Source organism: Antechinus flavipes, chromosome 4 (assembly GCF_016432865.1).
Source record: "Antechinus flavipes isolate AdamAnt ecotype Samford, QLD, Australia chromosome 4, AdamAnt_v2, whole genome shotgun sequence".
NCBI classification, from domain to species: Eukaryota; Metazoa; Chordata; class Mammalia; order Dasyuromorphia; family Dasyuridae; genus Antechinus; species Antechinus flavipes.
The window spans coordinates 118,198,347-118,221,196 of record NC_067401.1 but is presented as its reverse complement, the minus strand read 5'-3'; the positions used below and the strand labels follow the sequence as shown (position 1 = coordinate 118,221,196).

The window sequence follows — 22,850 nt, the reverse complement described above, 5'->3', positions numbered from 1 at the left end:
GTATTTTTTCACTATAACATATAGCTTTTCCCATACTAATTTGCCACCACTGAACCAAGACAATTAGATTATAAACTAATAGTCACAAGAAAGAGGAGAAAGAAAGCAGGAAAGCAAAAAATTGGACCTAGTGAATTCTAAGAATTCTTATGGGCACTTGCTTTCTAAAAATATCAAGAGTCCTGTCCATCTCAGAGGTTATATTTCTATTCCTGTTATTTTTGCGGTAAGGGTACAATTTAGTACTCATAGATTTTCTTATTTCTAGATATCTGTAGAAAGTATCTTCTGTCAATTCTATATATCCTGTCATTCTCTACTCAACTAACTGTAATTCAAAATCCAAGAATATATTGAAGGACACAGATCTAAAATAAAGGAGAAATGAAATAAAGAATATTTTCAAAGAAAAGTATACTTAAAAAAACAATGAATGGCTTGGTTGGTCCATGGGTTTTCTCATGATCCTAAGATCATAAATTTAGAGCTGGCAGGGACATTAGAAACCATCTAAGATAACCCCCTTAATTTTAGAGATGAAAAAATTGAAGTCCAGAGTTGGGATGATTTGCTTGTAATTAATTACATTGGTCAGTAAGTCAGACAGAATTAGAAACCTCAGTCCTCTAACTCCAGAATCAGTTCTCTTTCCACTGTGACTCTTAAGGGAAAGTGAAAAAGGTCCTTACATATTAGAGAGACCTTCTTTAGAGAAGTTATTGAAAGACTTGAACAAGAGTCACACAGGTAAGATTTGAAATTGGTTTTCATTTACAATTACAATCTCACAAGATCAAATGACTTGTTACACTCAATATTACTGATAAAATATTTGTCATAAGACCTAATGGCCACAAAGTAATAGCTTGTTTTAAATTATTTTAAAACAATTCATTTATTGTAGAGGTTACCTCTTCTGACGAATCATCAGGAAGACTTTTCTTGACTTCAAATTCCAGCTTGTGTTGAATGTAATCCAAATCAGATTCTGCTTTCTGGAACTAAGACATGCAAGAGTAGACAAAAAGGTATTAATTTATGAAGCATAAAAACATAACCAAAATATAGCTTGATAGTTTTATTGCTCATTCCTCCCTTTCCCTTAGATTTTTAACTAAGGTCAAAATATATATAATTGAAAAGTCAACACAGAAAAGCAAAGACTGAAAAAATCAAACAATGTGGTATAAGGAGTCACTGTAAGGTTACATATTTTTGTATTTATATATATCCTTTTCCTGTGAACCAGGAAGGAACTCAAAAGTTCCCAAGAAATATCAAAACTATCCAGCTAACTATATGCTGTTTTTGTTGGAACAATACATGGTGAAGGAACAAGCCTTCTCCTCAGTCTTTCCAAGTTTAAATCATGAAATAATGCTGTACGTTTAAGATCTGAAATAATTTCTGGGCAACATGTTATCAGAATAAATCAACATGGAATATATTATACAAGGCAACATTTCTTTTTTTAAGAGGGAATAAAGTTAAAATAAATTGTTGAGATGAAGCAAATATTGTATTATATTTTGAAGTAGAAGGAATGAGGGAGTCAAGAAGAAGGGGGAAACTTTTCCATTATGGGACTTAAATAAAATTCAAAATGATTTTTAATACCATGATATTTCATATTACTTGACTATGACTTACAACTATTATTTTTTAAAGTATTTTTTCCAATTACATGTCAGAACAGTTCTTAGCATTCGTTTTTGAAATTTTTTGAGTTCCAATTTTTTGGAACTCAACTGTTCAATTATTGAATTGCATGAAATCAAGACTATGAAGAATCCAGGGAAATATTGGAACAGGGAAAAACTTCCCTTCCCCCCTTCCTAAAATGGTGGGCACGTTGATATAGGTTGTACATGTGCAATCATGTAAAACATATTTCTATATTAGTCACAGCTGTGAAAGGAACAGAACCAAAGGGAGAAAACCTGAAAAAGAATAAAGTAAGTGAAAAAAGTTTGCTTCAATCTGCATTTTTCCATTAAGTCCTTTGTACTTTGTACTTGTTGAAAAAAGCTAAGTCATTTCATTCATAGTTGATAATCACACAAAGTTGCTAATACAGTATACAATGTTTTTCTAATTCTGCTCATTTCACTTTGTAACAATCTTTCCTGGTTTTTCTGAAATTTGCTTGCTCATCATTTCTTATTACACAGTAGTATTTCATTATCTTCATATACCACAGCTTGTTTAACCATGTTTAACCCTCAGTTTCTAGTATTTTGCTTCCACAAAAAGAGCTGCTATATTTTTGCACATATAAATTCTTTCCCCCTTTTTATAATCTCTTTGAGATATAGACCTAGTAGTGTTACTGCTAGATCAAAAGATATGCAGTTTGGTTGCCCTTGGGGTATAATTCCAAATTGTTCTCTAAAATGGTTGGATCATTCACAATTCTACCAGCAGTGCATTTGTGTCCCAATTCTCCTACATCTTCTCCAAAATTATTTTCCTTTTTTTATCATGTTAGCCAATCTAACATTTGGCATGAGATAAGCTTATAACTATTATTAATTAAGAAAGTTATTAACTTGTTCTCTTTTATAAAGAGAGCCTAAATTCCAAGACTTGTGATGAGAGACTGAATGTGGATCAAAGTAGAGTATTTTCACCTTTTTGTTATTTTTTTTTCCCCATTTGTCTGATTTTTCTTGCACAGTATGACAAATATGGAAATATTTAACTTATATTGGATTGCTTGCTGTCTTGAGGAGGAAGGAGAGGGGAGAAGAGGGAAAAAATTGGAACACAAGATATTGCAAAGGTGATTGTTGAAAACTATCACTACATATATTAGGAAAAATAAAATACTATTAAAATTAAAAAAAATAAACCCTAGTGTCATATTGTAATATAAACAATTAAAAGTCTTAAACAGTTGAATGTTATACTTGTAGCCCAACAGTTAAAATTTGGGGTATCAATGGTCCATATAGTCTGGACTACATATATACTGCTGATAGTGCTCTAAGAGGGAAAACTACTGTGATTGAGGAGGGAGAAATGTTCAGTAACTTCACAAAAAAAATTCAGGTGGTAGTAGAAATGAATGTTGTTTTTGTAGCAGGTAGCAAAATATGTATCAATTAATTGGCAAAGGCCTAAACAAATGGTGATAATTTAATAAAATGGAATATTACTGAATTGCATGAAATCAAGACTATGAAGAATCCAGGGAAATATTGGAAAACATATCAATTAAGGCAGAGAAAGTAAAAAGAATCAGGAGAAAAATATTACAATATCCATAAGGACACCAAAGTAAAAAGAAAGAAAAAAAGGAAGAGGAAAAATTTTGGGGAAAAAAAAGAAAAGAAAGAAACAATTGATGCCTAATCATATTGACTAAGCAAGGCAGTGGGGAAGAGCTGAAAAAAAATTTTTCATCACAAAGGTGAAGGACTATAGATGTGGAACATTGTTTACATATACTATTAGACAGCTACTTTTTTGAACCTATTTTCTTTTAAAATCTTTATTACAAAAGATGGGTCAATGGACAGAAGAGGAAGAGGGACAGATTTCAAAAGTAATATGACAGAAAAACTAAAAACTCCCAGTCCTTTCGTCTTTTCCTTTTCAATAGCCTATTGGACATCTATTATGGACAAAGATGTCCTACTGACATCCCAGTATATTCAGTATATTCAAAACTGAACCCATTATCTTTTCACCAAAACTATTCTCTCTTCCTAACCTTCCTATTACTAGTAGTTCCCCAGGCTTGCAGCTAGGTATCATTCTTTTTTCTCTAGTGTTTTAATATTTTTGTTTTCCCCAGTTACATTTAAAACATTTTTTAATATTTGTTTTTAAAATTTTGAGTTCCAGATTCTCCCTTCTTATCCCTCCACCCCCATTAAGAAGGCACTTATGAAGTTGTGTAAAAACATTTCCATAAAATTCATGTTGTTTAAAAAAAAACATAGATCTCTGCCCCTAAAAAAAAACCCTCAAGAAAAAAAATGAAGTTAAAAAAATATGCTTCACTCTGTAGGCTCAATCAGTTTTTCTCTGGGTATGGACAGCATTTTTCATCAAGTCCTTCAGAGACTAGTCTTGGATCACTGTATTGCTGCAAACAGCAAGTCATTCACAGCTAATCATCCCACAACTTTGCTATTACTCTGTATACAGTACATTTCACTTTGCTTGAGTTCACAGAGTTTCCAGGTTTTTCTGAAAACAAATAGGTATCATTCCTCATTCTCATATTTCTTATCTAGTCTGTTGCCAACGCCTGTCAATTTTACCTTTATGATATTTCTTGTTCTCTGATACTACCTTCTGTTCTCTGATACTACCACTGCCTTAGTACAGGTTCCTATCACTTCATATCTAGATTATAGGTCTCTCTACTATGTCTCTCCCCATCCCCCTTCGTCTTCTACTTAAGCTGACAATGATCTTCCTGAATTAAAGATCTAACAATGTTACTTACTTAACCAATAAATGACATTGACTCCCTATTACTGAATAAAAAATTTTGGCTAGTCAAAAAAGCTTTTCATAACCTACCCTGCCTCATCTTTTCAGTCTTCTTACACATTTTAGCCTATCACACACACTGTATGCTCCAACTGCCCAGCTGTTCCTTGAATAAGGTAAGGCATCTCTTGACTCAGGGCATTTTCACTGTCTCCTATGCTCTCTTTCTTATTATTTCTGCTTCCTGGTTTCTCTGACTTCCTTCAAGTTCTAGCTGAAGTCATTACCTCCTAAAGGAAGTTTTCCCCATTTCCCTTTAATTCTAATGCCTTTTTTCTGTTATCTCCAACTTATCCAAATCATTATAATTTGCTTATACATATGCATTTTTATGTTGTCTCACCCATTAGACTGTGAGCTCATTGAGAACAAGAATTGTTTTTTGCCTTTGTGTTCTCTGCACCTAATGCAGTACCTGGTACATAGTAGGTATTTAAATGTTTTTGATGTTGCTCAGTCATTTCAATTGTATCTGATCCTCTGCCATCCCATTTAGGATTTTTTTGGCAAAAATACTCAAGTGGCTTGCCATTTTCTTCTCCAGGATTATTTTTATAAACAAGGAAACAGGTCAACAGGGTTAAGTGACTAGCACAGAGTTAGTGTTTGAGACTGGATTTGAATTCAGGTCCTCTTGAAGAATCCAAACCTGGTGCTTTAACCACTTAACCACCTAGTTTCCCATTTGGCAGACAACAAAATGCAAGCAAACAACAATGAAAAGAGTAAGAATGTTAGTTCATTCAGTTCCTACAGTCCTCTCTCTGGGTAGCTGGCTCTCTTCATCACAAGATCATTGAAACTGGCATCAATCATTTAAGCTACTTTTAAAACAAGTTATGAAGCAGTCACTTAAGACTGCTTTAAAAAAAAAACAAAAAAAAAACTCTTAACACACTCTAGTTACTAACCACTGTCCTCTTTCTAAAGTGAATGGTTTCACTGGAAAATGAATGGATGCCCATCAATTGGAGAATGGCTGGGTAAATTGTGGTATATGAATGTTATGGAATATTATTGTTCTGTAAGAAATGACCAGCAGGATGAATACAGAGAGGACTGGCGAGACTTACATGAACTGATGCTAAGTGAAATGAGCAGAACCAGGAGATCATTATACACTTCGACAACGATATTGTATGAGGATGTATTCTGATGGAAGTGGATTTCTTTGACAAAGAGACCTAACTGAGTTTCAATTGATAAATGATGGACAGAAGCAGCTACACCCAAAGAAAGAACACTGGGAAACGAATGTGAACTATCTGCGTTTTTGTTTTTCTTCCCGGGTTATTTATACCTTCTGAATCCAATTCTCCCTGTGCAATAAGAGAACTGTTGAGTTCTGCACACATATATTGTATCTAGGATATACTGTAACATATCTAACATATATAGGACTGCTTGCCATCTAGGGGAGGGGGTGGAGGGAGGGAGGGGAAAAATCGGAACAGAAATGAGTGCAAGGGATAATGTTGTAAAAAAATTACCCTGGCATGGATTCTGTCAATATAAAATTATTATTAAATAAAATAAAATATTAAAAATAAAAATAAAAAATAAAGTGAGTGGTTTCAGCTACAGTTACCTGCAATTGTTAGGTATTTAAAGAATTTAAGCATTTAAGAATCCAATAGGAATTAAGAAAAAATGCTTGTCTTTCAGGAACATTTACTTTAAGACCAGAGTGACCAAAAATGATGGTTTCTTTTAATGGATTTATTCCTATATTTAATTATTGCACTGGTCTTATTTCCATTACACTAGTGTTTAGAAAAGACTTCACTGTGCACCAAGTAGAATTACATATGGGTTATGAAGGACAGACAGGGAACAGAAATTTATGCCAAGAATTGGGCAACAAATTGGAGCTGAGAATGGAGAAATGCAGAACTGTTTGCTTGATTCTAGTTATCTACTATTAAGAGAGTAGCAGAAGGTGATTAAAGAAACATTTCAACTTTGGCAAAGCCTAAATCTGATACTGGCAATAAAGTTTATGAAGTTTACCTTCTAGTGAAGTGAACAAAGCTGGAAGTCAGCAGCTAAAAAACTAAGCTAAAAAATAAACACACTAGCTTCATAATCACAAAAATCTCAACTCTAATGTAACTAATAAGTGCTTCTCATTGGCAATAAACTTAGTCAACAAATATCTGAGAGAGGACAAGTCCAAGATTCTAATTCTAACTCTTCCACTGTTAGCTTGGGCAAGTACTTTACCTCAGGGTCTCTGGTGTTTTGTACATAATAGCCATTTAGTAAAGGATATTATCAAGTTACTCTATCAGAAAAGAAGATTGGCTAATCACATGAAAGATGGACAACCACTGGTACCTTTGTAACATTGGAAGGTCTTCAATACAATGTGTGGACATTGTGATCATCTTTTAGGAAAACATGTACAAGAATCACATAGAATGTATGCAAAAATGGATGAGATATGATCTATATTATTTTTTTAAATAATTTTTTATTGATAGAACGCATGCCAGGGTAATTTTTTACAGCATTATCCCTTGCATTCATTTCTGTTCCGATTTTTCCCCTCCCTCCCTCCACTCCTTCCCCCAGATGGCAAGAGTCCTTTACATGTTGAATGGGTTGCAGTATATCCTAGATACAATATATGTGTGCAGAACCAAACAGTTTTCTTGTTGCACAGGGAGAATTGAATTCAGAAGGTATAAATAACCCGGGAGGAAAAACATAAATGCAAGCAGTTTATATTCATTTCCAGTGTTCTTTCTCTGAGTGTAGCTGCTTCTGTCCATCTTTGATCAATTAAGGCTCTCTTTATCAAAGAGGTCCACTTCCATCAGAATACATCCTCAAACAGTATCATTGTTGAGGTATATAATGATCTCCTGGTTCTGCTCATTTCACTCAGCATCAGTTCATGTAAGTCTCGCCAGTCCTCTCTGTATTCATCCTGCTGGTCGTTCCTTACAAAACAATAATATTCCATAACGTTCATATACCACAATTTACTCAACCATTTTCCAATTGATGGACATCCTTTCATTTTCCAGCTTCTAGCCACTACAAACAGGGCTGCCACAAACATTTTGGCACATACAGGTCCCTTTTCTTTCTTTAGTATCTCTTTGGGGTATAAGCCCAGTAGAAACACTGCTGGATCAAAGGGTATGCACAGCTTATGATCTATATTATTACAAGGATGTCTCAAACTCATGAGATCACAGATCCATGAGTATTTTGTTGGATTGTATCTTGGTATCTTCACTGTAAAATGACAAAGTGTGTCTTAAGTTCTACTTCAACCACTTTGACATGGTAAAAATAATAAAAGGACAGTCAATGATGGAGAGGGTGTGCATAGGCATACTAATGTGTGGCTTGTGGAACTATATCAGTCTAAGTATTCTGGAAATAAATTTGGAATTATACTAAGGGAATCACTGAAATGGCCATATCATTTGGCCTACTGATCCTACATTGAGGTGCATATAACCCAAGGAAGTCAATCCTAAAAAGAAATGTTCTATTCATATTATACAAACAGCTAGAAAAAAGTGGATGTCTATAAACTGGAGAGCAGCTGAAGAAATCATGGCATTAAAAAAAATCAAATATTACTGCACTTATTAAAAAAATGACAAAAATGGCAAATTCAGAAAAATCTGGGGAAATTTGTATAAAAAAATCAGCGAAATGAGTAGAATCAGGAGAATAATTTAGACAACTCTGAAACAATCTAATTATAAATCATGACTTTAGAAAACTAGTGATGAAGCATATTACCCATCTCTTGGCAGAGAGGTGATGGGACTAGACGTATAGAATTATTTACACTTTTTCAGAAATAACTAATATGTGGATCTGTTTTATTTGATGATAATTGTTAGAAGGGAGGATGATATCTAGGTAGTAATAAAGATGAAAAAACAAAAGAAAAAACAGAAAAAAAAATATCATTAGAATATTTTTTAAAATTCCAAGAAAACAAGAAAGCTTTTAAGTAGATACAGATAAGAATAGTTTTGCTACTGTGATAAATATGGTATATACTTTTTTTTAAAAATCCAAATTATGTAATAGAAGTGCAGTTTCACATACAATCCTTTTTTTTTAATTTTATTTTTTTATTTTATTTAATAATAACTTTATATTGACAGAATCCATGCCAGGGTAATTTTTTTTTTTACAACATTATCCCTTGCACTCATTTCTGTTCCGATTTTTCCCCTCCCTCCCTTCCTCCACCCCCTCCCCTAGATGGCAAGCAGTCCTATATATGTTAGATATGTTACAGTATATCCTAGATACAATATATGTTTGCAGAACTGAACAGTTCTCTTGTTGCACAGGGAGAATTGGATTCAGAAGGTAAAAATAACCCGGGAAGAAAAACAAAAATGCAGATAGTTCACATTCGTTTCCCAGTGTTCTTTCTTTGGGTGTAGCTGCTTCTGTCCATCATTTATCAATTGAAACTCAGTTAGGTCGCTTTGTCAAAGAATTCCACTTCCATCAGAATACATCCTCATACAATATCCTCTTTTTTCTAATATTAAATTAAAATCCAGCCTCACACACTTACTAGCTATGTGACTCTTGGGCAAGTCACAGAAACCTCTGTTCACCTCAGTTTTTTCATTTGTAAAATATGGATAATATGGCATCTGCCTCTCTGACTTGTTGTGAGGATAAAATGAAATATTTATAAAATACTTTGCAAAACATCACTCTATATGTGATTCATGATTTAAAAGAAAATTTTAAAAGATTATCATGCTCTAAGAAACTCTGAATATGAATGTAATTTAATAAAGTGGCATGATAAGATATATGAATTGTTGTCAATGAAACAAGCAGAATCAGTTACTATCACAATGCAAATGGAAAAACAAAACAATTAAACTGATGCTGTGAAATTATTACAAAGCCTAGACTCAAAGAAATATAAGAATTTACCTTACTCCTTCTGCACAAATGGGGAATTAAGAATGTAACACTATAATGTAAGACTTGGTTGATAGTTTTGCTGAATTTTTTTTTCCCTTTTTAAAAACTGTTATAAAAGAGAGGTCTCTGGAAGAAAGAAGGTGCAAAGATATACTGGGAAATGTGAAAATTATAAAAACAAAAGTTATCAATAAATATTTAAAATGATAGGGTTATAGAATATCTCCAAGGTCTTTTTCATAAATAAAATTCTATGACTTTTGACAATCCCTATTGCAAATTAATTAGCACATAAGTTTAATTTATTTTGTTTTAAAAAATTACATTAAAAAAGAAAAATGATGAATACATATACTTCACTAAGAGGCACACATTCTAAGAATAAAGTGTAAATCCTGATATACTATGCTCAGACCTCAGGCCCTACTCAAATCACCTAAGGAATTTTATGTTCAGTTTTAGGCACACTTCATACTGGACACTGAATAAGCTAGAGAGCTTTCAGAGGAAAGCAATCTCAATACTGAAGGATCAAGAATCTGTGCTATATTTGAAAATGGATGAAGATATTGGAGGATAGTTAGACTGAAGAAAATAAAGGTAAGCGAAGTGATAGTTATCTTTAAATTGTAAAAACCTATCTATTCTGTTTGGCCTCAGATGGGAGAATTAAAAGAAAAGAGTATTGGTTACTAGAAGGCAATTTTAGATTTGACCTAAGGAAAAACTTCTTTGTAATCAGAAGAGCCCCAAAATTAACTGGGCTACTTTGGGAAGCAGCAAGCTTCCTAGTTGGAGTTCATCAGACAAGTGATTAGATTTACCACTTGTCAGGTATATTATGGGGGACAGGGAGGAAGGGGTATTAGTTTTCAGAGAGAGGATGGACTAGATGGCTGGTGAGCATCCTTCCATCTAATTCATAAATTTTGTGACTGTGACCTTCTAAAAATGACAACAGAAGTACAAGTATTTAACATTTTCTTTAATTTGATTTGTATTCATGAGAAAATTAGCTACAATTCTGTTTTATCTAATCAAGGATGATGGCATCTTCTGTATCAGTTCTTCAACCTGGCCACTGTTCTTTCCAAACACTAAAACCCTATAAGCAATATTGCACTACTCACAGCTATGTACACAGCAGAGCCAATATCGATAGGGTTCTAGGATCTGGTAGTATCAACAGGAAATGTATTTTTAAATTACAGTAGGAAACTCAATTTTATAATTGACCAATCATGATATTCCCCAAACTAATTAATATGTGATAATTCAGACTGCTTACTGGATTGAACTAAATGATATTGCCACCACACTTCATTCAAATATCCCTCTCTGCTATAAATGAGACTCTTGGGAGCTGGATAATTGCCTTGTAAAACAGTAAGATGGCAGTTACTGCTTAATTAACTTTAGTTCTCCATTTTAATAACTATTAAGATCTTTTAAAAAATCCCAGAGTACATTAAAATAGCTAAAGTAATACCAAGAAAATCTCACAATGTGATTTAGAAATTATAGTTTTAGTAAAGCTGGGATGAAAAGAAGCAGTATATATCTTTAAAGAACAAAATTCATTGAAAAGACTGGGCAATTGGTTTAAAAATCCATAGAAATAAATTTAGAGAGTGCCAATGATAACTAATTTAAGATTTAAATTAATGAAAATAATGAATTTTTGTAAAATAGAAAGTAATTATCTTGAAAGTCACAGGACAGTTGAGGAAAGATAGCTAGTTAAGAGGTCTGAACTACATATGTTAAGAGTATAATCTGGGGCAACTAGATTGTACAGTGGCTAGAGTACTGGCCATGAAATCAGGAAAACCTGAGTTCAAATCCTCAGACATTTAATACTTACTACCTGTGTGACCCTGGGCAAGTTGCTTAATCTCAATTGTCTAAACAAAAAAAGAAAACTGTTATGGGCCAGAACTCTGAACTTGAAACAAAGGATTCTCACAAGGTACTAAGTCAGTGGAATTGATAGAGACAATAGTTATCTAATTTAGCATGGTTCAGTATGATTGATTTAATCCTACAAGATGTTATGGGCCAGATCCAGCAGTGTTTCTATTGGGCTTATATCCCAAAGAAATACTAAAGAAGGGAAAGGGACCTGTATGTGCCAAAATGTTTGTAGCAGCCCTGTTTGTAGTGGCTAGAAACTGGAAAATGAATGGATGCCTATCAATTGGAGAATGGCTGGGTAAATTGTGGTATATGAATGTTATGGAATATTATTGTTCTGTAAGAAATGACCAGCAGGATGAATACAGAGAGGACTGGCGAGACTTACATGAACTGATGCTAAGTGAAATGAGCAGAACCAGGAGATCATTATACACTTCGACAACGATATTGTATGAGGACATATTTTGATGGAAGTGGATTTCTTTGACAAAGAGACCTGAGTTTCAATTGATAAATGACGGACAAAAGCAGCTACACCCAAAGAAAGAACACTGGGAAACGAATGTGAACTATCTGCATTTTTGTTTTTCTTCCGGGTTATTTATACCTTCTGAATCCAATTCTCCCTATGCAACAAGAGAACTGTTCGGTTCTGCAAACATATATTGTATCTAGGATATACTGCAACATATCCAACATATAAAGGACTGCTTGCCATCTAGGGGAGGGGGTGGAGGGAGGGAGGGAAAAAAAAATCGGAACAGAAACGAGTGTCAATATAAAGTAATTATTAAATAAAAATTTAAAAAAAAAAAAAAGATGTTATGGGCCAGAAGGTACTAAATGGAATTGAGGAGACGATGGTTAAATCTAGTTTAGCATTGATTTAATCTTACAATAAATAATGGGTTCCTAGTGATATAATGATTGGTGTATACTCAGTGTAGAGGATATAAGCAAGAAACTCTCAGTGCCAGAAAGGACAAGCTCACTAGAAGCTCTTGGAGGCTGAGACAGATTCATTCCATCTTCCACCTTTGTTGTCACTGGAGGCTGAAGCACAAACCCTTGGAATTCGGAAAGATTCAGAGGCCAGAGAAGGAGGCAAGAGCTCAAGCTCTAGGAACCAAGACTACAGAAGACCTCCAAGAAAGCTAGCTGAAGCCCCAGGAAAAGAAACAAAACTTTGAAAGAGATAATAAAGGATTTGGACTTTAACCCCTGGCTACTCACGTGGGGATGAACTGAAACGAAGACTGTCTTCCAGAGACCCCCAAGAAAACCTCAATAGAGGTTACATTTTAAAGAGAATATTACAGAAAATAAAAGAGTATAATGCATATTTCATAAGCTTATATATTCCGTGTCATATTTTCCCTTTCCGTCTGGGAACAGAGACTAATGACAAACAAAAACAACTGTCCTTAAAGCCTCGCCAGGAATTCCCCCATCTTCCCCCCTTTTTTCAATGTTAAGAATTACTGGAAACTCAATGGAACTCCTTCCCCAATTCCCAATCCCTGGGTTTCTTCTATATTCCATCTTGAAAGTGACTCTACATGGCCAAAAAACCTTTTTCTCCTCATCTAAGTTCTTATTCCCCTTTTCTGTCACCCTGAAGTCTGTAGCCCAAGTTCCTCTTGGGTTGATAGAGGGAATAGCTGTTTATGTATTGGGATAGGGATATGGTGAGAGGGGCTCTTTGTTTACTTGGGCTACAAGAAGGGAAGAGAGTTTTTCCCACTTGGCAACTTGCATATTGTTAATACAGTAATAGTGAGAATTGAAATTAGAATCTAGATCTGTGGACTAAATTATTATAATAATAATTATTATTATAATTAGAGAATTGTGTCCTGGCTTCCAAGCCAGGAAGTCTAATTACTGTTTATTTAAAAAATATGCATTCAGTATTGATAAATCTGTAGTTTCTATGAAGCTAATATTAGGGCACACATCACCTACATAATTTCATCTATTGCCTTCAATAAAATATATTTGTTTATCTCCCATGTCTACAAGAAACACTTTTGTTTTTATCTAAAATGGTAATGACTTTTTGCTGCCATCTCAAATAAATGGTGTTGCCAAAATGTGAGTAGAGCCTCCTTCGTACCAAAATTTATAGCCAAGGGGAATGAGTTTGGCATTTCAAATCCTGTATCTACACAGGATGAATAAAATTGTAGCTAATTAGTATATATACACATTAGTCTCAAATTATCTTTGACAAATGATTTTCAATCAAAAAAGCCTGTCTGAGTATTTTCCTTAGTTTCACAATCTCCTCTCAAATGAATGTCATATTCCATTTTATCCTGTTCCACTTGTAAGGATCAAGAACTGACAAACACATTCTATTTGGTGCTCCCTCCTGAAATTATTTTGTGTACATTTTGTATTTATTCACCTGTTAACATAATGAATGAGAGTGAGATTTGGAATCAGAAGATCAGGGATCAACTCAACATTACTGTTTTGTCTCTCTTTGGGCAAGTAACTTTCCAGACAAGGGGGGTTTCTAAGGGTGCTTTAAGCTCAAAACCTATCACCTCTGTATCACACACTTCCTTTCCCCATTATAATATATGCTTCTTGAAGGAAGGAATTGTTTTGGAGGATTTTTGTCTACATAATTCTAGAGTCTTGAACAGTGTCTGGCACATGGTAATTAATAAATGTCTGTTTCAAAATATGTCCTTAGTAATCATTGGCCAAATTCTTGACTCCTAAATGCAAATGTATCTTCTTCTGACTCAATGAATCCAGATAACAGGGGTTAAAACTCTACTTTGCGAGAACATTCTCTGCCTCCATGAGACTCTCATCTGGATTCTATGTATATATATATATTAGTATTTAATCACTTAACAATTAATTTCTTTGAGAGATCCATTGTACTTAACACATTAGAAAAAGCAAACTTTAAATTAGAGGAAGTAACAAATTTCCATAGCCAACCATGTTCTAAAACCAAAGTAAATCATGAGAAACAGTATGTGAGCAATGGATAAATAAATTAGTCTTTAGCAATTCAGGCAATGGATAGATGAAAGGATGTTTATTTGAAGAGATAATATTCATTGAGAATAATTTTTTTTTTTTAAACAAGTAAAAACAAAATTGCTACTCCATACTGGCTCTCTAGGGGACAAAAATATTACAGAAGCACTTTAGTTAGAGGCCTTTTTCTTTTTAAAAGGAGTTAAATGTTGCTTATCTACTTGATGAAGAGGTTTTTTAAAATAGGGAAGTCAACTGATTGTTTATATAAAGTTTATAAACAGAGATGAAATGTAGGGCCACATTCCAATCGACTCAACTTCCCAGCATATTTCAGACTTTCTGAAGCAAATCTACAGGGTTAAATGCATTTATTCCTTCTTCCAGGTGGCAGCAATAAAGTGCTTAGCTAAATTAAAAAGGAAAAAAAAAATGTGTTGTATTTGCCAAAACTTCAAAAGTTCAACAAAAATTAAGCACAAATGTAAGGCAGTGTGCTAAGTACTGAAAAACAAAGTCTTGGGTCAGAAGGGAAGGTGTTGGAATTTAACAGTAAGTTAAAAACTTAGAGAAAACCTGAAGTGCTAGCTAAAAAGTTGACCTTAAAGCCAGGAAGAGAGGAACTCAGGGGTCCTCAAACTTTTTAAATAGGGGGTCAATACCCCCTCCGACTGTTGGAGGGCTGGACTATGGAAAAAACAAAAACTTTGTTTTGTGGGCCTTTAAATAAAGAAACTTCAAAGCCCTGGGTGAGAGGAATAATCATCCTCAGCTGCCGCATCTGGCCCGAGGGCCGTAGTTTGAGGACCCGACAAGATACTTAAAATTCTCAGGAGGTGATTTAATTGTTCATTCCTTCAATTATTTAGCGTATATGCAAGGTTTGGGGGTAGAAGTAAGAGATTAGCTAAGAGATGAAAAATAGATTTAAAAAAAAAGTATATCATGGTCCCTACCCTCTAAGAACTAACAATACAGCAGAGAAGAAAAGCATATGCATATAACTACAATACAAAGCAGTGATGTGTCCTAACAAGAATTGTATTTTAAGAGATAAAATGAAATGTTGATGTTAGAAAGGAAAAAAAAAAAAGACAGCATTTTTGTCTAGATATTATAGTGGACTTAAGAATGATGCTATACTCTCTTCAACAATGAGATGATTCAGACCAGTTCCAATGGTCTTGTGATGAAAAGAGCCATCTACACCCAGAGAGAGGACTGTGGGAACTGAGTGTGGTTCACAACATAGCATTTTCACTCTTGTTGTTTGCTTGCATTTTATTTTCTTTCTCATTTTTTTTTCAGTTTGATTGGATTTGATTTGATTTTTCTTGTGCAGCAAGATAATTATATAAATATGTATGCATATATTGTATTTAACATATATTTCTACCGTGTTTGACATATATTGAACTACTTGCTATCTAGGGGAGAGGAATGTGAGAACTGTGGTTCACAACATAGCATTTTCACTCTTTTTGTTGTTGTTTGCTTGCATTTTCTTTTCTTTTTTTTTCGGTTTGATTGGATTTGATTTGATTTTTCTTGTGCAGCAAGATAATTGTATAAATATGTATGCATATATTGGATTTAACATATATTTCTACCATGTTTGACATGTACTGACATGTACTTGTTATCTAGGGGAAAAGGTAAGGAGAGGGGGAGGAAATTGGAACACAGGATTTTGCAAGGATTAATATTGAAGAATTGGCCATGCATGTTTTGAAAAATAAAAAGCTTTAAAAAACTGATACACTTAAATCCCAAAAACTATGCCAAACTCTTCAAAGCAAATTACACGTATTGTGGATTCCTCTTGGAGTGCTCCATCTAATATGAAAGTTATTTAAATTCTGCCATGGTTGCTGCCCTCATTGTACATGGGTTTCAAAATCCAAATGTTGAGAATGTCCCCAGAAATTTTTATAGCATAGCTATCTAATGAATATATTAACACCATATAACAAAGTTTATATACCATAAAATTTAGACTGTTTCATATTTTACAAATTAAGCATACAAGAAATGACATGGCTTACAGAAACAAGTAAAAATGGGATTAAGCTTCAAAGGATATGAACAAACTATTTTCAGATGACAAAACTAAAGCCATCCATAGTCATATGAAAAAATGCTTTAAAACACACTATTAAGGGGCAGCTAGATGGCGCAGTGGATAGAACACCAGCCCTGAATTCAGGAGGACCTGAGTTCAAATCTGGTTTCAGACACTGACACTTCCTAGCTGTGTGACCCTGGGCAAGTCACTTAACCCTAATTGTCTCAGCAAAAAACAAAAACAAAAAAAAAAAAACCACACTATTAAATTAGAGAAATCCAAATTAAAAGAACTCTGAGGTACCACTTTATATCTCTCAGTGATTAAGGTGATAGGAAAAGATAATGATAAATGTTTGGAGGGGATGTGGGAAAACTGGGACACTAATGTATTGCTAGTGGAGTTGTGAACTGATTCAGACATTCTGGAGAGCAATCTGGAACTATGCCCAAAAGGCTATCAAATTGTGCATAACCTTTGACCTAGCAGTGCCTGTATTCTAATGAAATCATAAAGAAGGGAAAAGGACCCATTAGTACAAAAGTGATTATAGCAGCCCTTTTTTTGTAGTGGCAAGGAACTAGGAAATGAGTAGATGTTCATCAATTGGGGAATGACTGAATTAAGTTGTGGTATATGAAGACAATGGAATATTATGTTCTATAAAAAATGATGAACAAGCTGATTTTAGAAAGGCCTGGAAAGATTTATACGAACTGATGCTGAGAGAAACAAGCAGAACCAAAAATACATTGTACACAGTAACAGCAAGAATGTGCCGTGGTCAACTATGAAAGACTTGGTTCTGTTCAGTGCTTCAGTGATCCAAAGAAATCCCAATGGACTTTAGACAGAAAATGCCATCTGCATCCAGAAAAAGAACTATAGAGATTGAATGTAAATCAACACATGCTATGTTCACTTATTTTTTCTGCCTTTTTTTTTCCCTCTCTCCTGATTTTTCTCTTTTGCGCTGATTTTTCTCTCCCAACATGATTCATAAATCAGTAAGTATTAAAATTATGTTTCTTTAAAAAATGGAATTAAGCTGCATGGGACATACCCTTGCACAATTTTTCCTTTGTGACATTTCAAGAGAAATTAAATAGCTTTTTAACTGCATTTAGCAATATTCGTCTCTATCAATACTGATAAACTGATAGTTCAAATGAAATTGTGATGCAACTTTTAAAATTTTAATTTCCAAATTCTAAATTAAAGTTATTTCTAATTTCTCCCTTTAAGCCAAACATCTAAATTCCTTATAAATAAATTAGGAAATGAGCCAAATAATGACATGACAGAAGTTTTAGGTACTAAGTCAAAAAGCAGAGCTACAAAGGCTTTTCTTGGTCTCCATTCCACTATTCCAGCTTTGAATCCATTTCCCTTAAAACACACACACACACACACACACACACACACTCCCCCCATATATTCTTGTTTGCTTTCCCAGATAGAACACAAGGTCTGGTTTTTTTATATTTGTATATCTAGTACCTGGTACAGTGCTTGGCACATACGCAGTAATTACTCAGTTCTTGCAAACTGATAAAATTTCTGAGAAGCCTCAAACCTTTCCATTCCTAAAACTCTTTATTTTAATTTCTATTCTTCCAACCTATTATGTAGAAATGATGTGTTACTTGGGTCTAGGGAAAAAACATCTTCAAATGGTTACCAGAGCAAGGGTCTACAGCTAGCTAACACTTTGATACATCATTTCTTTAAACTACTCTCTTTTCTACTTGTAAAGTAGAAAGTAAAATTGGAATTAAAGATTGTAAACACAAACTATAGCAAAAGATATCAGCAGGTTGGAAGGATATCTCTAGTGTATTTTTATCACTGAGTTTCACTTCCAAAGAATTGTGCTATTTCTTCTTATTTTACATGTTTGTTAAAATAGGTGTGTATGTAATGTTACACATAATATACATGTGATAATCCATTCAGATGAGGTCACTGTCAAGAATGATTTTAATTCCATATATCCCAAAATATGCCTTTAAGAAAGAATTAAAGTGATGAATACAGAGAAACATGGAAAAACTAACATGAACTGATGCAATGCAGTAAAAACAAAGAAAAAACATTAACACAATGGTTACAACAATGCAAATGTAAAGAATAACAACCATAAAGTAAATGCTGCAAAATTGTAAAACAGAAGAAATACGAAGATACCTCCCTCCAATTGTGTAGAAGTGAAAGGTCCACAGCTATGAAACAATATATTTTCAGATTTTTTTTTTTTTTTTTGCGGGGGCGGGAAGAAGATATATTGATCTGTTTTACTAATTTTTTTTTCCTCTTCTGCTGTCTTTAAAAAATTCTGTCATATGAAATGTCTCTACGGGCAGGGAGAGAGTAAGGGGTGCTAGGAAAAAACTTATGTAAAAACAATGTATAAATATAATAATGTATCTTAAATTTAAAAAAATAATTTTTGCTAGCTACCTTTTAAGACATTTTTACTGCATCTGATAATGCATTTGGATAGCCTAAAACTATACTGTGAGAATAATATATGCCTATAACTCTCCCAAGCTTCAATTCTTTATTTGTAAAGTAAAAGAGCTGCATTAGATGACACCAATGTTTCTTTTAGCTCTAGTTCTGATCATATAGGATTTTGTTTGACATTAGTCCCTCTATAATATTTTTCTATAACCTTATAAATTTGTGTTAATTAAAACATGCCATAAAAGAAAAAAATGTAAAAAAGTATTGACACATTAATTACATAAGAATTCTTTCACAGTATTCTTTCAAACAAATCTAGTCTTTCTTTGTTATCTCATTTTCATACTAAATATATGTGTATGTCCAACATATAGGACTTAATAAATAAATTCTTATTGAATCTGTGTCAACTAACTTCACTTCTAAATATTTGGTCCAAAATCTTAACTAGAAACTGTAGGAAGAATTTTTGAAATTTTGATTCTGAATACAAATTACATAAGGAAAACAGAAAATGTCTTTTCAGCTCACCTATTTCAGTGTTGAGCTAGGGCTTCCATCTATTCATAGGCAAACTAGAAAAATAGAATTTTCTAAGCTCTTTCTCTTTAAAAAACAAAACACGTGATTTTATAATAAAACTTTTCTTTTCTTACTCTTTCCACTTGTATGGATTTCACTGAAACTTGACTCTTTCTTGATTACTTGATATTTCCTTTCTTTCTTTTTTTTTAATTAAAGTTTTTTATTTACAAAACATATACATGGGTAATTTTTCTTTTTGTATTTATTTATTTAATAACTTTATTGATAGAACCCATGCCAGGGTAATTTTTTTACAGCATTATCCCTTGCACTCACTTCTATTCCGATTTTTCCCCTCCCTCCCTCCACCCCCTCCCCCAGATGGCAAGCAGTCCTTTACATGTTAAATAGGTTACAGTATATCCTAGATACAATATATGTGTGCAGAACCAAACAGTTTTCTTGTTGCACAGGGAGAATTGGATTCAGAAGGTATAAATAACCAGGGAAGAAAAACAAAGATGCAAGCAGTTTATATTCATTCCCCAGTGTTCTTTTTTTGGGTGTAGCTGCTTCTGTCCATCCTTGATCAACTGAAACTAAATTAGATCTCTTTATCGAAGAGATCCACTTCCATCAGAATACATCCTCAAACAGTATCATTGTTGAGGTATATAATGATCTGGTTCTGCTCATTTCACTTAGCATCAGTTCTACATGGGTAATTTTTCAACCCTGACCCTTGCAAAACCTTCTGTTCCAAATTTTCTCCTCTTTCCCCCCTCCCCACCCCCAGATAGCAGGTAATCGAATACATGTTAAATATGTTGAAATATTTTATGCAGTTATCTTGCTACACAAGAAAAATCGGATCAAGAAGGTAAAAAAAAAAAAAACAAAAAAAAAACCTGGGAAAGAAAACAAAATGCAAACAAACAACAATAGAAAGAGTAAAAATGCTATATTGTGATCCACACTCAGTTCCCATAGGCCTCTCTCTGAGTGTAGATGGCTTTCTTCATCACAAGATTATTGGAATCGATCCAAATCATCTCATTGTTGGAAAGAGCCCTGTCCATCAGAATTGATCATCATATAATCTTGTTGTTGCTGTGTAACAATCGTCTTCTGGTTCTGCTCATGTCACTTTGCATTAGTTCGTGTAAGTCTCCCCAGACCTCTCTAAAATTAGCCTGCTCATCATTTCTTATAGAACAACAATATTCCATAACATTCATATATCATAATTTGCTCAGCCATTCTCCAACTGATGGGCATCCACTCAGTTTCCAGTTTCTTGCCATTACAAAAAGGGCTGCCACAAACATTTTTGCACATGTGGGTCCCTTCCCCTCTTTTAAGATCTCTTTAGTATATAACCCAGTAGAAACACTGCTGGATCAAAGGGTATGCATAGTTTGATTAACTTTTTGAGCATAATTCCAAATTATTCTCCAGAATGGTTGGATCCATTCACAATTCTACCAACGATATATTAGTGTCCTAGTTTTCCCACATCCTCTCCAACATTTGTCATTATCTTTTCTGTCATCTTAACCAATCTGACAGAAAGTTTGAGAAAGAGTGGATTTGACCAATGTAAGGACTGTGCTTTGAAAATTATCTGTTCATATCTTTTGACCATTTATCAATTGGAGAATGGCTTGAATTCTTATAAATTTGAGTCAATTCTCTATATATTTTAGAAATGAGGCCTTTATCAGAACCATTAAGCTCTCTTAAAACAAAACAAACAAAAACACAACAATTCTAAATTTATGAGTACCACATAGTAAACAGATGGAACTTGCTATGAAAAGAATAAGAACTTAACCACTTACAAAGGAAAATTTGGGAGATATGTGGGCTATATTCTTGTCCAATCAGAAGCATGTCATGGAAAGCAATATTCTTACAGAATATCCTTACTACCATTTTCAGACATAATACTAATCTGGATGGACTTCTGATTTGTTTCAAATGTTCTTGTATCTCCTTGTAAATCTTAAATTATCTAGCTTAACTTTCCAATGCAAACTTTTCAAAGTTTTGTCTTTTTAGGGAAAAAAAAATTGAATAAACAATAGTCATCCCCAAAGAATTAAGGAATAAGGCAAAGTAACTTTTTGTCTGCTAAGTAAAGTGTTTGGGACACATTAGCCAACCTGGAATCTCCATGCATTAGAGATATTTAAGCATTTTTTAAAATAAGGGATAGAAGAATGAGCATTTACTTGGCAAACAAAACCTAGATTCAAACTAGCTTTACTCTGAGCAATACATTCTCAGGACCCATTTTCTTTGTTCTCCTAGCTCTAACATTCCAAAAACTATGAAAGTATAGGAAATGTAGATTTAAGTAATAAAGAGAGAGAAGTGACAGATATTTCATAATATAACCTTTCTACTTTTATTTTCAGAACATTGGCTCCATCCTGAGGAGAATAAACTAAGTAAGCTCTTGCCTACTTAAACTAAAAAGAAATATTATGTCATCTTTTTTGCCCTTCTAATTAATCTAGGCAAATTCTTCAAGAAATAACACAAAGAATACACTCCTATGGGAACAAAGCACAGTCCTTACATTGGTGAAATCCACTCTTTCTCAAACTTTCACAGATACCCTTGGCATTTCACCTTACCTCTAGGAGATGATCAAAAATGGCTAACTTTCCCTACTTTTCTGAATCAAGATCAAATTGAAGTGAGGTACAGAGGGGTGACACTAAGGACTTTCTTTCCAAACTAGAGAGGCTTGGTATCCTTATGTTATTTTGGTGTAACTTTTTACTTGAGGTCCTTAAAAACCTTTAACAACTCCTTAAGCACTAAAGGCAGCAAGACTAAGCAATTGGCTCCTTGGTATTTTATCTTCAGATTTAACTTCAGATTAACCTTATGAGTGACCAAAAAGATGTATATTACATTGCAAGAAAATTCATTTCACAGAGGAAAATAAATTAAGGCTTTTTTTCCAAGGTTAAAATCCATTCCAAGATACAACTCCACCCACTGCTCCAATTAGAACATTCGTGAATGGTGAGAAATAAGTCAAAGAAAAGGAATGCAGCTACACTTGAGGCCAAGAGAGGGGGATTCAGGAAGAGAACAGTATATTTTGGCATTAGAAGTGAAATGGTTTTTCGATGAGCTATTATCATCCCCATTCCCTACAAATGATGTCCTTGGATCCATGCCCAAGATCTCTGGTATCTTTTAAAGCAGTTTTTAAATGTTATGTAAACTCATCTGTATAAATCTATGCCATGAATGTCCCTGCTATATTTCTCAGCTATAGATATCAAATATTCATAATCTTCCTCCAAAAATAAAAGAAAATGGTACTGTTGTATCATACAAGCAAATATGACATAAAATGTTTAAGTTTTCAGTTCAAGAACTCTTATACAACATATTGAAATAATAGAGCTCAGTTTGA

The 22,850-nt window shown here is 33.7% G+C and overlaps 1 protein-coding gene across 2 annotated transcripts in view; it reads right to left on the bottom strand.

Moving 5' to 3' along the window:
* Positions 1-22,850, bottom strand: part of SKA2 (spindle and kinetochore associated complex subunit 2) — a 56,981-nt gene that overhangs the window by 21,099 nt on the left and 13,032 nt on the right. For both annotated transcript variants that reach the window (XM_051994149.1, XM_051994148.1), the window contains exon 2: positions 912-1,001. In XM_051994149.1, the coding sequence (XP_051850109.1) occupies positions 912-1,001 (90 nt within the window). The remainder of the gene's footprint in view (positions 1-911; positions 1,002-22,850) is intronic.